Source organism: Bombina bombina, chromosome 5 (genome assembly GCF_027579735.1).
Source record: "Bombina bombina isolate aBomBom1 chromosome 5, aBomBom1.pri, whole genome shotgun sequence".
Taxonomy (NCBI): Eukaryota; Metazoa; Chordata; class Amphibia; order Anura; family Bombinatoridae; genus Bombina; species Bombina bombina.
In genome coordinates this window covers 799,286,988-799,304,351 of record NC_069503.1, presented here as the reverse complement: position 1 = coordinate 799,304,351, position 17,364 = coordinate 799,286,988, and the positions used below count along the sequence as shown (strand labels likewise).

At 41.6% G+C, this 17,364-nt stretch overlaps 1 protein-coding gene across 6 annotated transcripts in view; it reads left to right on the top strand.

Annotated features, from left to right (window-relative positions):
* Window positions 1-17,364, top strand: part of RNMT (RNA guanine-7 methyltransferase) — a 195,932-nt gene that overhangs the window by 136,555 nt on the left and 42,013 nt on the right. For all 6 annotated transcript variants that reach the window (XM_053714880.1, XM_053714883.1, XM_053714882.1 and 3 more), the window contains 2 exons: window positions 3,783-3,884; window positions 4,102-4,135. In XM_053714880.1, the coding sequence (XP_053570855.1) occupies window positions 3,783-3,884; window positions 4,102-4,135 (136 nt within the window). The remainder of the gene's footprint in view (window positions 1-3,782; window positions 3,885-4,101; window positions 4,136-17,364) is intronic.

The following is a 17,364-nucleotide window of genomic DNA, read 5'->3' as shown; positions in this document are numbered from 1 at the left end:
AGAGGGAACTTTTGCCCAGTCCAAGTCGCTCTGGAGACCTAACCAGACTTGGAACAAAGGTAAGCAGGCCAAAAAGCCTGCTGCCGCCTTTAAGACAGCATGAAGGATTGGCCCCCGATCCGGTAACTGATCTAGTAGGGGGGCAGACTTTCGCTCTTCACCCAGGCTTGGGCAAGAGATGTCCAGGATCCCTGGGCGTTGGAAATTGTATCCCAGGGATATCTTCTGGACTTCAAAGCTTCTCCTCCAAAAGGGAGATTTCACCTTTCACAATTATCTGCAAACCAGATAAAGAGAGAGGCATTTTTCCACCTAGTTATGGGAGTGATCCACCCAGTTCCAAAGGAGCAACAGGGACAAGGATTCTATTCAAATCTGTTTGTTGTTCCCAAAAAAGAGGGAACCTTCAGACCAATTTTAGATCTCAAGATCTTAAACAAATTTCTCAGGGTCCCATCATTCAAGATGGAGACTATTCGTACCATCCTGCCTATGATCCAGGAGGGTCAATACATGACTACAGTGGATTTAAAGGATGCTTATCTTCACATTCCGATACACAAAGATCATCGGTTTCTCAGGTTTGCCTTCCTAGACAGGCATTACCAGTTTGTAGCTCTTCCCTTTGGGTTAGCTACAGCCCCAAGAATCTTTACGAAGGTTCTGGGGTCACTTCTGGCGGTCCTAAGGCCGCGGGGCATAGCAGTGGCCCCTTATTTAGACGACATTCTGATACAGGCGTCAAATTTCAAAATTGCCAAGTCTCATACGTACATAGTTCTGGCATTTCTGAGGTTGCATGGGTGGAAAGTTTACGAAGTAAAGAGTTCTCTATCCCATCTCACAAGAGTCTCCTTTCTGGGAACTCTAATAGATTCTGTAGAAATGAGGATTTACCTGACAGAGACCAGGTTATCAAAACTTCTAAATTCCTGCCGTGTTCTTTATTCCACTCCTCGCCCTTCGGTGGCTCAGTGTATGGAAGTAATCGGCTTAATGGTAGCGGTAATGGACATAGTGCCGTTTGCCCGCCTACATCTCAGACGGCTGCAACTCTGCATGCTCAGCCAGTGGAATGGGGATTACACAGATTTGTCCCCTCTACTAAATCTGGATCAAGAGACCAGGGATTCTCTTCTCTGGTGGCTATCTCGGGTCCATCTGTCCAAAGGTATGACCTTTCGCAGGCCAGATTGGACAATTGTGACGACAGATGCCAGCCTTCTAGGTTGGGGGGCAGTCTGGAACTCCCTGAAGGCTCAGGGATCATGGACTCAGCAGGACGCACTCCTTCCGATAAACATTCTGGAACTAAGAGCGATATTCAATGCTCCTCAGGCTTGGCCTCAGCTAGCGACAATGAGGTTCATCAGATTTCAGTCAGACAACATCAACCATCAAGGGGGAACAAGGAGTTGCCTAGCGATGTTGGAATCAAAAAGATAATTCGCTGGGCAGAGATTCACTCTTGCCATCTATCAGCTATCCATATCCCAGGTGTTGAGAACTCGGTGGCGGATTTTCTAAGTCGACAGACTTATCATCCGGGGGAGTGGGAACTCCATCCGGAGGTGTTTGCACAATTGATTCATCGTTGGGGCAAACCAGAACTGGTTGTCATGGCGTCTCGCCAGAATGCCAAACTTCCTTGTTACGGATCCAGGTCCAGGGATCCCAAGGCGACGCTGATAGATGCTCTAGCAGCGCCTTGGTCCTTCAACAGGGCTTATGTGTTTCCACCGTTTCCTCTGCTCCCTCGTTTGATTGCCAAAATCAAGCAGGGGAGAGCATCGGTGATTTTGATAGCACCTGCGTGGCCACGCAGGACTTGGTATGCAGATCTGGTGGACATGTCATCCCTTCCACCATGGACTCTGCCTCTGAGACAGGACCTTCTACTTCAGAGTCCTTTCAACCATCCAAATCTAATTTCTCTGAGACTGACTGCCTGGAGATTAAACGCTTGATTTTATCAAAGCGTGGCTTCTCCGAATCAGTTATTGATACCTTTATTCAGGCACGAAAGCCTGTCACCAGGAAAATCTATCATAAGATATGGCGTACATATCTTTATTGGTGTGAATCCAAGGGTTACTCATGGAGTAAAGTCAGGATTCCCAGGATATTATCTTTTCTCCAAGAAGGATTGGAAAAAGGATTGTCAGCTAGTTCCTTAAAGGGACTGATTTCTGCTCTGTCTATTCTTTTGCACAAGCGTCTGATGGATGTTCCAGACGTTCAGGCATGTTGTCAGGCTTTAGTTAGAATCAAGCCTGTGTTTAAACCTGTTGCTCCACCATGGAGTTTAAATTTGGTTCTTAAAGTTCATCAGGGGGTTCCTTTTGAACCTCTTCATTCCATAGATATCAAACTTTTATCTTGGAACGTTCTATTTTTGGTAGCTATTTCCTCGGCCCGTAGAGTTTCCGAGTTATCTGCCTTACAATGTGATTCCCCTTATCTGATCTTCCATACAGATAAGGTAGTTTTGCGTACCAAACCTGGGTTTTTACCTAAGGTGGTATCTAATAAGATCAATCAGGAGATTATTGTTCCGTCATTGTGTCCTAATCCTTCTTCAAAGAAGGAACGTCTATTACACAATCTTTACGTGGTTCGTGCTTTAAAGTATTATTTACAAGCTACTAAAGATTTTCGTCAAACATCTGCTTTGTTTGTTGTCTACTCTGGACAGAGGAAAGGCCAAAAGGCTTCGGCAACTTCTCTTTCGCTTTGGCTAAGAAGTATAATACGCTTTGCTTATGAGACTGCTGGCCAGCAGCCTCCTGAAAGAATTACAGCTAATTCTACTAAAAATGAGGCTTCTGTTGAACAGATTTGCAAGGCGGCGACTTGGTCTTCGCTTCATACTTTTTCAAAATTTTATAAATTTGATACTTTTGCTTCTTCGGAGGCTATTTTTGGGAGAGAGGTTTTACAGGCAGTGGTACCTTCCGTTTAAGTACCTGCCTTGTCCCTGCCTTCATCCGTGTACTTTAGCTTTGGTATTGGTATCCCACAAGTAATGGATGATCCGTGGACTGGATACACCTTACGAGAGAAAACATAATTTATGCTTACCTGATAAATTTATTTCTCTTGTGGTGTATCCAGTCCACGGCCCGCCCTGTCATTTTAAGGCAGGTATTTTTTAACTTTAAACTACAGTCACCACTGCACCCTATAGTTCCTCCTTTCTCTTGCTTGTCTTTGGTCGAATGACTGGAGGTGGCATTTAGGGGAGGAGCTATATAGACAGCTCTGCTGTGGGTGATCCTCTTGCAACTTCCTGTTGGGAAGGAGAATATCCCACAAGTAATGGATGATCCGTGGACTGGATACACCACAAGAGAAATAAATTTATCAGGTAAGCATAAATTATGTTTTTTTTTTGTGTAAAACTGATTGAGCTTGTAAGCCTGGAGTATGCTCTTTCAAATCTTGTAGAAATGGAATTTGCACAATAGAGGTGTTAGAGATAAAGAGAAAATAAATAATGAAAATATATTACAAATACATATGCATAATTTTAAACATTTTACATTACAATCTGTGTTTCATGTGCCTTTTTAAAATTATTTATACTAACTGGACTAGTAAAATATAAATATGGTTTGCATAACAAGTTCTTGAATTTGCTACCATTACTATTGTTTCGATAGGTGCATTTAGCAGAAGGTCCTTTTGTCGTTTTTAATACACAAGCAACCATGTGTCGGTTCTGTACGGTTTCAAGAACAGCAATACTCCACTGTGTATTTATTTTTTATTTTTTTCTGCAGCAATATCCTGCAGCGCCACACTCCAAATTAGTCTCTGATAACACTGAGGATTATGAACATGTGAAAAGTAAGATGGAAAATAGCCAGGAAAAGTTACCTCTGGTAAGTGTTGTTTTTTTTATTATTATTATTTCGAATTTCGAATTTTTTTTAATTTTTTTTTAGCCTATAGAGCAGAACCTAGGCATATTGTTTAACAGAATGCAATTATCTACTTTATTTTTTAGGAATGTATAATTTCTTATTCTCTTGTCTTGTAGTATATTTAAATGTTCCCTGGCCTTAACATATTCCTAATTTATATTTCTTCTTTTTGAAGGGAACATTGAGCAAATCTGAATGGGATGCTACAAGTAAGTTTTTTGTGTTGTTGTTGTTGTTTCGTTTTTTCCCCCATAAGCATTTTAACTTTAGAACCATTAGAAGTCTTATGGTACCTTTTTAAATCATAGTGATTTATATCATGCATGTGAAAGAGAACTGTTTCTTTTTTAAGACATGATGAGCCAACGGATCATAATTACTAATGGGATATTCACCTCCTGGTCAGCAGGAGGAGGCAAAGAGCACCACAGCAGAGCTGTTAAATAGCTCCTCCCTTCCCTCCCACCCCAGTCATTCTCTTTACCTACTTTAGCACTAGTAAGAGGTGTAAAGTGAGGTGTTAGATTAGATTCTTTAATCAAGAGTTTATTATTTTTAAAGTAGTGCAAGATTGTGCTGTTTTGTCCTAGGGTGTAGCCGTAGTCCATATCAGTCTCTTCAGTAGAGCTTTGGTGGCTTTAGAGTAATGTGAACTTGTGGGACATAATTCTCACTGCGCTTACCATATTATTGCTGCCCTAACCAAGAAAACCTGAGGGATTTTATTCAGGATTTTCGTTTATTTACAGGGCCATGGGATGGAGAGGACCTCCTAAACCTGGGAACTGCCTTGCTGCCAGTCAGAAGATGAGGTAAGTGCTGACTTTATTTCTGGCGATAGAAGGATCTCAGAAAAAGTTTGGGCACTTTATTAATTTAGACCTCATTGAACTTGGGCTCAGATTCTCCTAGTCTATCAGGAGACGTTATGGCAGCTAGAATGCAGGCACTGGGTGACGCGTGTTATCTCCTGGCGGTCTCATTTATTAATAGAGTCGACTGTGGGATTCAATGGAGTTTGTCAGAGTATGTGCTCTTAAGTTTTTTTTTTTTTTTCTGTCTTATAGCACTATCGGACTGAACAGCTGTTGGAACTAAAGAAGCTGTTCAGTCTGTTCTCTTGCTCCCGTTTGTTATTCTTAAAGATAGCAGACTGAGCAGCTTTTGTTTGAAGTTGACAAATTTTATCTTTACTCCCGGAGCCTTTACTTAAACTATGGCGACCGGGATATGACTTGTGAAACACCCTTGAGGGGCGGAGCTTATAAAGGGCACAAAGATTTTACACTCCTTCCTCCTTTCACTTCTGAAAATCGCAAGGAGTGGAGGACTTTAAGTTTAGAATGTGCGCCTTGCAGATGGCGCTTCCTCCCCTTCACTTCCGGTTATCGGAAGAAACGGAGCAATGCTTGTCACAGTTCTTGCTCTTAAGACAGCGCTATAGCAATGGCAGGACTGGTGTAGAGAGGCTGTCTGATGTCTCAGCTGGGTCAACCTGAGGTGTAGTGAGTGTTAGGCAATACCGAAATTCCTCTCATACTTATGCAATCAATTAATTATTCTGCCATAGGTGAGGCAGATTGATTAAGGAAGTGTACATTAAATTTTCTATCACCCATGCAGTGCCCTGCGGTTCCTCAAATCCCCTTCGGGAATTGCTGCACAAGACATCACTTCTTTAATGTCATGGCGATATATGTGAACAAATGATTAATGTTTCTGATAATTCTGCAATGTTTGCATGCTTATTTAGCTTACCCCTGCACACAGAAATAAGTTACTTTTTAAAATTTAAAGACCGTAACTTTTTTTTTTTTTATATGTTCTAATTTTGTTAAAGAATCCAGCTGTTTGTGTAATCCATCCTTTACGATTCAAGGTGGCCCAAGAGGCCCTGCTAGAGGTCACTTGTTTTAGTCTTGGATTCCAATGCGATTCTACCAATCCACTTCTATTTCTCATTTATTGAGAAATCTTTAGTTGATGAGGATAATCTTGTTCCAATCCTCCTTCTGTTAGGCAGTTACTGCTTAGGAGCATACTCACAATGGTCAAATATACAACAAACTTCTCCTACGCTGTTACAAACAATGTATAGACCAGATGGAGTTGACCTGCTTTTAATAGATTATCTATTCTTTTTACCCACGCTGTTGGAAAAAATTGAGCAGGAGGTCTTCTTCACTCAGAATAGTGTGAATGACTCAGTGGGGGTTATTTTGAATGTTTCTTCCCTGCAGCTAAGGAGGAAGATTTTTCGATAATCCCGGACTCGAGGAATTCTCCGTCTCGAATAAGGTAAATTCCTTTATTTGATCAGGAGCTTCTTGATGAAGTTTTAGCTACGCTGGGTGGCTCAGACACCAGTAGGTTTTTCTAATATTATGATGGACCCGTCATGGTGGAAGTATTCCTGTACCATATAGGGTTATAGGATTTCCCCCCCATTTTCTTCCCCTACACTTAGAAGTAAGATATCCAGGGGAAAATAGAATCCCCTCTTTGGTCTAGAGCAACCTGCGGTTGGTGTGACTACCGTTTCCAGTGTGTCGTCGTACTGGTTTGTTGCGTTGTCTGTTTCTATGGACATACATTTCTTTTGCATTTGAAGAAGTGCCTTTAAGGTAATATAGTGGAAAGGAAATTCTTTTATTCCTCCTTTCAAGCACGGAGACCCTATCGGACTTAGAATAGGGGAAATCGTGAGGGGAGTGCACCCGACCCGTAAGGGGGCAGGTTCTCCTCAATCAAGTTTTTGTTTTGTGATCATTATCTGTCTGTGGTTCCCCCCCAAAAAAAGAGGGAACCTTCAGGCCAATTTTAGGCCTCAAAAGTCTAAACAAGTTTCTCAGGATACCGTTCTTCAAGATGGAAACAATTTGTTCCATTCTTCCATTGATCCAGGAGGATCATTATGACAACAGTGGATTTAAACGACGCGTATCTACATGTTCCCATTCACAGGGATCATAAGTTAAGGTTTGCCTTTCTGGACAAACACTTCCAGTTTGTGGCTCTTCCTTTCGGTTTTGCCACAGCTCCCACGTTCTTCACAAAGGTTCTGGGATGTCTATTGGCGGTGCTTCGATCAAAGGGCATTGCAGTGGCGCCTTATCTGGACGATTTTCTGGTTCAGGTGTTGTCCTTCCTAAGATCCCACGGCTGGAAGGTGAATTTAGAAAAGATCCTTAATTCCAAACACAAGGGTAACTTTCTTAGGAACCTTAATAGACTCTCTGTCTGACAGAAGTCAGGAAATTAAAGATTATCGATACTTGTCTATCCCTTCAGTGCACTCCTCGTCCATCAGTGGCTCAGTGCAGGAAGTTAATCGGGCTGATGGTGGCGGCAATGGACATCTTCCCGTTTGCTCGCTTTCATCTCAGAGCTCTGCAGTTGGAACGGAGATTATTTGGACTTGTCCCTTCTGCTTCTACTGGAGCAGGAGACAAGGGACTCTCTTCAATGGTGGTTGTCTCTGGATCACCTCTCCCAGGGAACATGTTTTCACAGACCATCTTGGGTGATTGTGACAACAGATGCCAGCCTTCAAGGGTGGGGAGCAGTCTGGGGCTCTCTAAAGGCTCGAGGAATATGGACTCAGGCAGAGTCGGTTTTACCCATAAGCATTCTGGATCTGAGAGCGATCTACAATGCTCTCTTGGCCTGGCCCCAGTTAGCCTTGATTTAGTTTATCTGGTTCCTGTCGGACAACATAACGTCAGTGGCCTACATCAATCATCAGGGAGGAACAAGGAGTTCCTTTGCGATGACAGAGGTATCCAAAATAATTTAGTGGGCGGAAGCCCATTCTTGCCGTCTGTCGACGATCCACATCCCAAGGGTGGACAACTGGGAGGCGGATTTTCTGAGCAGACAGACCTTTCATCCAGGGGAGTGGGAACTCCATCCGGAAGTGTTCTCCAGTCTGATCCTCAAGTGGGGTCAGCCGGAGTTAGATCTCATGGCATTGAGGCAGAATGCCAAGCTCCTGAGATACAGGTCGAGTTCCAGGGACCCCCAGGCGGAACTGATAGATGCTCTAGCGGCCCCTTGGACATTCAATCTAGCATACCTGTTTCCTCCGTTTGCTCTTCTTCCTCGAGTAATTGCTTGAATCAAACCGGAAAGGGCCTCGGTGATCCTCATAGCACCGGCCTGGCCTCACAGGATTTGGTATGCAGATCTATTGGAGATGACATCTCTACCACCTTGGAGAAAAGACCTGATTCAGGGGCCTTTCCTTCACCCAAATCTAGTTAATCTGAAGCGGACTACATGGAGATTGAACGCTTGATTTTATTCAAGCGGGGGTTTTCTGATTCAGTCATAGTGACATGATTCAGGCTCGTAAACCTGTAAACTAGAAGGATTTACCATAAGATTTGGCGTAAATATCTGTATTGGTGTGAATCCAAGGGCTACTCATGGAGTAGAGTTAAGATCCCTAGGATTTTGTCTTTTTTCCAGGAGGGTTTGGAGAAACGTTTATCGATGAGTTCCCTAAAGGGTAAAATCTCTGCTTTATCTATCTTGTTACACAAACGTCTGGCGGATGTCACAGATGTACTATCTTTTTGTCAGGCCTTGGTCAGGATCAGGCCTGTGTTCAAACCAGTTACTCCTCCATGGAGTCTTGATTTAGTTCTCAATGTTATTCAAGGGGCTCTGAGCCTATGCATTCCTTAGATATTAAGTTGTTATCTTGGAAGGTTTTATTTCTGGTAGCTATTTATTCTGCTCAGAGAGTGTCAGAACTCTCGGCATTACAGTATGAGTCTCGTAATCTTATTTTCCATTCAGATAAGGTAGTTTTGCGTACCAAATTAGGATTTCTTCCTAAGGTTGTTTCTGATCAGAACATTAATCAGAAGATTGTTGTTCCTTCTTTGTGTCCTAATCCTTCTAAGAAGGAAAGACTTGCACAATTTGGACGTGTTCCGTGCTTTAAAGTTTTACCTGCAGGCGACTAAGGACTTTCGTCAGTCTTCTTCTTGGGAAAACGTAAGGGACAGAAAGCTACGGCTACTTTCTTTTTGACTGAAGAGCATCATACGTTTTGCATATGAGATTGCTGGACAGCAGCCTCCTGAGAGATTTGCAGCTCATTCCACAAGGGCTGTTGCTTCCTCATGGGCATTCAAAAATGAAGCTTCTGTGGAACAGATTTGCAAGGCTGCAACTTGGTCCTCTCTTCACACTTTTTCAAAGTTTTACATATTTGAAACTTTTGCCTCGGTGAGGCTGTTTTTGGGAGAAAGGTTCTTCAAGCAGTGGTGCCTTCCGTTTAGGTTCCCTGTCTTGTCCCTCCCGTATCATCTGTGTCCTCTAGCTTGGGTATTGAATCCCATTAGTAATTAAGATGATCCGTGGACTCATCGTGTCTTAAAAAAGAAAAGAAAATGTATGCTTACCTGATGAATTGATTTCTTTTTTGACACGATGAGTCCACGGCCCGTCCTGTTCTTATAGACAGGTTGTGGGTTATTGTAAACTTCAGACACCTCTGCACCTTGGCTTTTCCTTTCTCTTCCTAACTTCGGTCGAATGACTGGAGTGGGAGGGAAGGGAAGAGCTATTTAACAGCTCTGCTGTGGTGCTCTTTGCCTCCTCCTGCTGACCAGGCGGTGAATATCCCATTAGTAATTAAGATGATCCGTGGACTCATTGTGTAAAAAAAGAAATACATTTATCAGGTAAGCATAAATTTTCTTTTACACATGATAAAGAGCCGCTAAGACTGACTAGCTTTTCTTTATTGATGATATATTTGACTACTTATAGCAGCAGGATAAAATTTCAAGTGAACTGAAAATGTTTCCAACATCAGACCAAATGCATAGGAGAATGAATATTTTGCCTTGTATCAAGACAATGACCTTCAATATACTTTTTTTTTTTTTTTTTTTAAATCCCCACTATTAAGTATGACAGTTTATAAACAGCAATTAATACTACAATTGTATTTTTGTATACATAGAACAATATACATTAAAGTCCCATGTAAAAAAATCTTGCACTTTACAAGAAGAATAAAAACGCAGATTGTGAAGAGGCGAGTCAGACTTTTTCACAGTACCACACTCTTTTTCTCCGGTTTTATAATATTGTGTTGGGGGGGGGGGTGATATTTGTAGTTGTATCTGCCTTCATATTTCTGTAGTTATCTAGTTACTAGAGTTGTCTGCTTTCTGATCATTCTCTGTTGTTTGCTGTCCTTGTTGTCTTCTGTAATATACCACACTGTTTAAGTTTTTTAATAGTGGACTTATACTTAAAGGGACAGTCTACTTGAAATGTTTTGTTTAAAAATATAGATAATCTCTTTATTACCCATTCCCCAGTTTTGCATAACCAACAGTTATATTTAATACTTTTTTTTTAAACCTCAGCTATTACTTTGTATCTAAGCCTCTGCAGACTACCCCATTATCACAGGAAGGTAGCATAGTGCATGTGGTGTGGGCAGGTGATGTGTGTGATTGTAAGTGGCATTTTTGGCCTAGCTTGTAGCTTCAGACTCGAGAATAGACTCACACTGTTCTCCAGAAAATGTTGCCAGCTGGGTGGGGGCAGTGAATTACTTTCTAATATATAAATGTTTCTTATATCCAAAGAACAAATTATGTATGTGTGTATATGTATTTGTGTGTGTGTGTGTGTGTGTGTTATATATATATATATATATATATATATATATATATATATATATATATATATATATATATATATATATATATATATATATATATATATATATATATATATATTCAATCAATCCAGTAGTACCAGCACTCTCTATTAAGTGTCAGCGTCGGGGTGCTCCCAAAGTTTTAAATATATAGACCAAAGAATATTGAACCAGTGAGCGCAGGGTGAAAAACACCAAACTCCTGAGAATACCTATGTGTTCCCAAAAATTGGCAAATTAAATAACCAAAAAACGTGTGTATCAGGAGCGCTACAGCTAAAGGTGATAGGAGAGGAGACTATATACTTATATAAAATTATGACATAGACAATAGCGTTATCTAAAATCTGACATAAATTTATTGCACAATAGATAATATTATTATCAATAAAAACGGACGTCTCCGTGAATAAAAGTTCTTAGGTTGCCGCCATATAATTATTGTAATTTGTAGAAAAGAGTTCGTAGTACGAATATAAGACAGTCCAGTGTAGACTTAGATATCCTTAATAGGTGTTGGTTTGCTAGCAAACAAGGGCTTACCCCAAACTTTTCACTCGATAACCTCCGTGGGTGAGTTACAGCCGTTTACGTGATGACATCACTTATGTGGGCGCTGTCCCAGACGGGCTTTCTGATTGGTCCAAATTCGGGACCAGCCAACAGCAACAGTGGTGACACTTTCCACTAAAATGTAGCGTTCATCCGATGAATAATACCTGCACTTAGTGCTAACCAGCATGCAAGGTACAAAACTTCAGTAGTAGGTATGTGTGATTATCCGATAAAAAGTTCAGAGAGTTTGTTGCAAGTTTTCCCAAGAGCTAATTACATAAGCGGTATTGCACAATCCTCAATGAACACTGTGGTAGCTCCAGCTACATATAGTAAATCTCAATAGTGGTTGCAGCACATCAACGCGTTTCTCCCTCTGCAGGGCTTTCTCAAGATAAATAATCTGCAACAGGTGTATCCTTATTTAAAGGTGTAGCTTGCTTCTCATTGGTTATGAAACACCTGGGAGTATTACCTAAGGCGGTCTTAATATTTAAGATGGTATTGGCAAGTAACCATATAATATAGGTGACTTAATATATGTAATTACTTCACATTGCTACAAAAGATGGTTTCTATTATTGGATTTCATAGAACTCCCTTAAAGTGGTACTATAATTGTTATATCTTTTAGAAAAATTTTAAACTATTTGTGTTAAAATTATCTATTAAAAACATTTATAAGGACTAAATGGGTACATAAAAGATAGTTCTAAGTGGATACTATACGTATAGTAAGATGCAAATTTGTGCAATAAATTAAAAATAGCTGTTATTAGTCAAATAAAAATGGAGAAATGTCTAGTTCAGAATTTAGACCAGCAGGGAACAAGGTATTGTGTCTGTAATTCAATTCTGCCTCTTTTATTTTCAATTTTTTTTCTATATTTCCCCCCCTCCAATTCTGCTTAATTTGTAGTATTCCCCAATATTTTAGATCTTTAGTATTGCCATTGTGTACAGATTTGAAATGCCTATATAGATTGGTGTCTATCACTCCCTTCTCAATACATAATAGGTGTTCTCTTATCCTATCTTTGATCATTCGCTTAGTCTCCCCAAAATAAAATAAATTGCATGTGCATTTAAGAATATAGATTACCCCCTTTGTGGTGCATCTAATGCATTCTTTAATAGTGATTTCTTCTCCTGTATTTGGAATGGTGATAACTTTCCTTTCTTCTGTTAAGTGTGATCAGTCCACGGGTCATCATTACTTCTGGGATATTACTCCTCCCCAACAGGAAGTGCAAGAGGATTCACCCAGCAGAGCTGCATATAGCTCCTCCCCTCTACGTCACTCCCAGTCATTCTCTTGCACCCAACGACTAGATAGGATGTGTGAGAGGACTATGGTGATTATACTTAGTTTTATATCTTCAATCAAAAGTTTGTTATTTTAAAATAGCACCGGAGTGTGTTATTACCTCTCTGGCAGAGTTTGAAGAAGAATCTACCAGAGTTTTGCTATGATTTTAGCCGGAGTAGTTAAGATCATATTGCTGTTCTCGGCCATCTGAGGAGTGAGGTAAACTTCAGATCAGGGGACAGCGGGCAGATGAATCTGCATAGAGGTATGTAGCAGTTTTTATTTTCTGACAATGGAATTGATGAGAAAATCCTGCCATACCGATATAATGTCATGTATGTATACTTTACACTTCAGTATTCTGGGGAATGGTACTTCACTAGAATTACACTGTAAGAAATACATAAAGCTGTTTAATAACTAGAGATTATGTTTAACGTTTTTGCTGGAATGTAAAATCGTTTTCATTTGCTGAGGTACTGTGTGAATAAATGTTTGGGCACTATTTTTCCACTTGGCAGTTGCTTAATCTGTTTTTCTGACAGTTTCTGTTCTCCCTCACTGCTGTGTGTGAGGGGGAGGGGCCGTTTTTTGGCGCTTTTTCTATGCATCAAATATTTCAGTCAGCAACTCATTGTATTCCCTGCATGATCCGGTTCATCTCTACAGAGCTCAGGGGTCTTCAAAACTTATTTTGAGGGAGGTAATTTCTCTCAGCAGAGCGGTGAGAATTATAGTTTGACTGAGATAAAAAACGTTTATTCTGTAATTTGTTTCCTGCTTTCAGAATTTGTTATCTTTGCTAATGGGATTAAACCTTTGCTAAAGTTGTGTTGTTTACAAGGATTGAGGCTATAACTGTTTCAATTTATTAATTTTCAACTGTCATAGATCTTCTGTGCTTCTTAAAGGCACAGTACATTTTAATATTATTCTAATTGAATTGTATTTCCAAGTTGCAAGTTTATTTGCTAGTGTGTTAAACATGTCTGATTCAGAGGATGATACCTGTGTCATTTGTTGCAATGCCAAAGTGGAGCCCAATAGAAATTTATGTACTAACTGTATTGATGCTACTTTAAATAAAAGTCAATCTGTACAAATTGAACAAATTTCACCAAACAACGAGGGGAGAGTTATGCCGACTAACTCGCCTCACTTGTCAGTACCTACATCTCCCACTCAGAGGGAGGTGCGTGATATTGTAGCGCCGAGTACATCTGGGCGGCCATTACAAATCACATTACAGGATATGGCTACTGTTATGACTGAGGTTTTGGCTAAATTACCAGAACTAAGAGGTAAGCGTGATCACTCTGGGGTGAGAACAGAGTGCGCTGATAATATTAGGGCCATGTCAGACACTGCGTCACAGGTGGCAGAACATGAGGACGGAGAACTTCATTCTGTGGGTGACGGTTCTGATCCAAACAGACTGGATTCAGATATTTCAAATTTTAAATTTAAACTGGAAAACCTCCGTGTATTACTAGGGGAGGTGTTAGCGGCTCTGAATGATTGTAACACAGTTGCAATACCAGAGAAAATGTGTAGGTTGGATAAATATTTTGCGGTACCGACGAGTACTGAGGTTTTTCCTATACCTAAGAGACTTACTGAAATTGTTACTAAGGAGTGGGATAGACCCGGTGTGCCGTTCTCACCCCCTCCGATATTTAGAAAAATGTTTCCAATAGACGCCACCACAAGGGACTTATGGCAAACGGTCCCTAAGGTGGAGGGAGCAGTTTCTACCTTAGCTAAGCGTACCACTATCCCGGTGGAGGATAGCTGTGCTTTTTCAGATCCAATGGATAAAAAGTTAGAGGGTTACCTTAAGAAAATGTTTGTTCAACAAGGTTTTATATTGCAACCCCTTGCATGCATTGCGCCGATCACGGCTGCAGCGGCATTCTGGATTGAGTCTCTGGAAGAGAACATTGGTTCAGCTACTCTGGACGACATTACGGACAGGCTTAGAGTCCTTAAACTAGCTAATTCATTCATTTCGGAGGCCGTAGTACATCTTACTAAACTTACGGCGAAGAATTCAGGATTCGCCATTCAGGCACGCAGGGCGCTGTGGCTAAAATCCTGGTCAGCTGATGTTACTTCTAAGTCTAAATTGCTTAATATACCTTTCAAAGGGCAGACCTTATTCGGGCCCGGGTTGAAAGAGATTATCGCTGACATTACAGGAGGTAAAGGCCATGCCCTGCCTCAGGACAAAGCCAAAGCCAAGACTAGACAGTCTAATTTTCGTTCCTTTCGTAATTTCAAAGCAGGAGCAGCATCAACTTCCTCTGCACCAAAACAGGAAGGAGCTGTTGCTCGCTACAGACAAGGCTGGAAACCTAACCAGTCCTGGAACAAGGGCAAGCAGACTAGGAAACCTGCTGCTGCCCCTAAAACAGCATGAATTGAGGGCCCCCGATCCGGGATCGGATCTAGTGGGGGGCAGACTTTCTCTCTTCGCCCAGGCTTGGGCAAGAGATGTTCAGGATCCCTGGGCGCTAGAGATAATATCTCAGGGATACCTTCTGGACTTCAAATACTCTCCTCCAAGAGAGAGATTTCATCTGTCAAGATTGTCAACAATCCAGACAAAGAAAGAGGCGTTTCTACGCTGCGTACAAGAGCTCTTGTTAATGGGAGTAATCCATCCAGTTCCACGATCGGGACAGGGGTTTTACTCAAATCTGTTTGTGGTTCCCAAAAAAGAGGGAACTTTCAGACCAATCCTGGACTTAAAGATCCTAAACAAATTCCTAAGAGTTCCATCGTTCAAGATGGAGACTATTCGGACAATTTTACCTCAGACCACTGCAACTGTGCATGCTAAGTCAGTGGAATGGGGATTACTCAGACTTATCCCCTTCTCTGAATCTGGATCAAGAGACCAGAAATTCTCTTCTATGGTGGCTTTCTCGGCCACATCTGTCCAGGGGGATGCCATTCAGCAGACCAGACTGGACAATTGTAACAACAGACGCCAGCCTTCTAGGTTGGGGTGCCGTCTGGAATTCTCTGAAGGCTCAGGGACAATGGAGTCAGGAGGAGAGTCTCCTGCCAATAAACATTCTGGAATTGAGAGCAGTTCTCAATGCCCTCCTGGCTTGGCCCCAGTTGACAACTCGGGGGTTCATCAGGTTTCAGTCGGACAACATCACGACTGTAGCTTACATCAACCATCAGGGAGGGACAAGAAGCTCCCTAGCTATGATGGAAGTATCAAAGATAATTTGCTGGGCAGAGTCTCACTCTTGCCACCTGTCAGCAATCCACATCCCGGGAGTGGAGAACTGGGAGGCGGATTTCTTAAGTCGTCAGACTTTTCATCCGGGGGAGTGGGAACTTCATCCGGAGGTCTTTGCCCAAATACTTCGACGTTGGGGCAAACCAGAGATAGATCTCATGGCGTCTCGACAGAACGCCAAGCTTCCTCGTTATGGGTCCAGATCCAGGGATCCAGGAGCAGTCCTGATAGATGCTCTGACAGCACCTTGGGACTTCAGGATGGCTTACGTGTTTCCACCCTTCCCGTTGCTTCCTCGATTGATTGCCAGAATCAAACAAGAGAGAGCATCAGTGATTCTAATAGCACCTGCGTGGCCACGCAGGACTTGGTATACAGACCTGGTGGACATGTCATCCTGTCCACCTTGGTCTCTACCTCTGAAACAGGACCTTCTGATACAGGGTCCCTTCAAACATCAAAATCTAACTTCTCTGAAGCTGACTGCTTGGAAATTGAACGCTTGATTTTATCAAGGCGTGGATTTTCTGAGTCAGTTATTGATACCTTAATACAGGCTAGGAAACCTGTTACCAGAAAGATTTACCATAAGATATGGCGTAAATACCTATATTGGTGTGAATCCAAAGGTTACTCTTGGAGTAAGGTTAGGATTCCTAGGATATTGTCTTTTCTACAAGAAGGTTTAGAAAAGGGTTTATCTGCTAGTTCATTAAAGGGACAGATCTCAGCTCTGTCCATTCTGTTACACAAACGTCTGTCAGAAGTTCCTGACGTCCAGGCTTTTTGTCAGGCTTTGGCCAGAATTAAGCCTGTGTTTAAAACTGTTGCTCCACCATGGAGTTTAAACCTTGTTCTTAATGTTTTACAGGGCGTTCCGTTTGAACCCCTTCATTCCATTGATATAAAGTTGTTATCTTGGAAAGTTCTATTTTTAATGGCTATTTCCTCGGCTCGAAGAGTCTCTGAATTATCAGCCTTACATTGTGATTCTCCTTATTTGATTTTTCATTCGGATAAGGTAGTCCTGCGTACTAAACCTGGGTTCTTACCTAAGGTAGTTACTAACAGGAATATCAATCAAGAGATTGTTGTTCCTTCTTTATGCCCAAATCCTTCTTCAAAGAAGGAACGTCTACTGCACAACCTGGATGTAGTCCGTGCTCTAAAATTTTAATTACAGGCAACTAAGGAATTTCGACAAACATCTTCTCTGTTTGTCATTTACTCTGGGCAGAGGAGAGGTCAAAAAGCTTCCGCTACCTCTCTTTCTTTTTGGCTTCGTAGCATAATTCGTTTAGCTTATGAGACTGCTGGACAGCAGCCTCCTGAAAGAATTACAGCTCATTCTACTAGAGCTGTGGCTTCCACTTGGGCCTTCAAGAATGAGGCCTCTGTTGAACAGATTTGCAAGGCTGCAACTTGGTCTTCGCTTCATACTTTTTCCAAATTTTACAAATTTGACACTTTTGCTTCATCGGAGGCTATTTTTGGGAGAAAGGTTCTTCAGGCAGTGGTTCCTTCTGTATAAAGAGCCTGCCTATCCCTCCCGTCATCCGTGTACTTTTGCTTTGGTATTGGTATCCCAGAAGTAATGATGACCCGTGGACTGATCACACTTAACAGA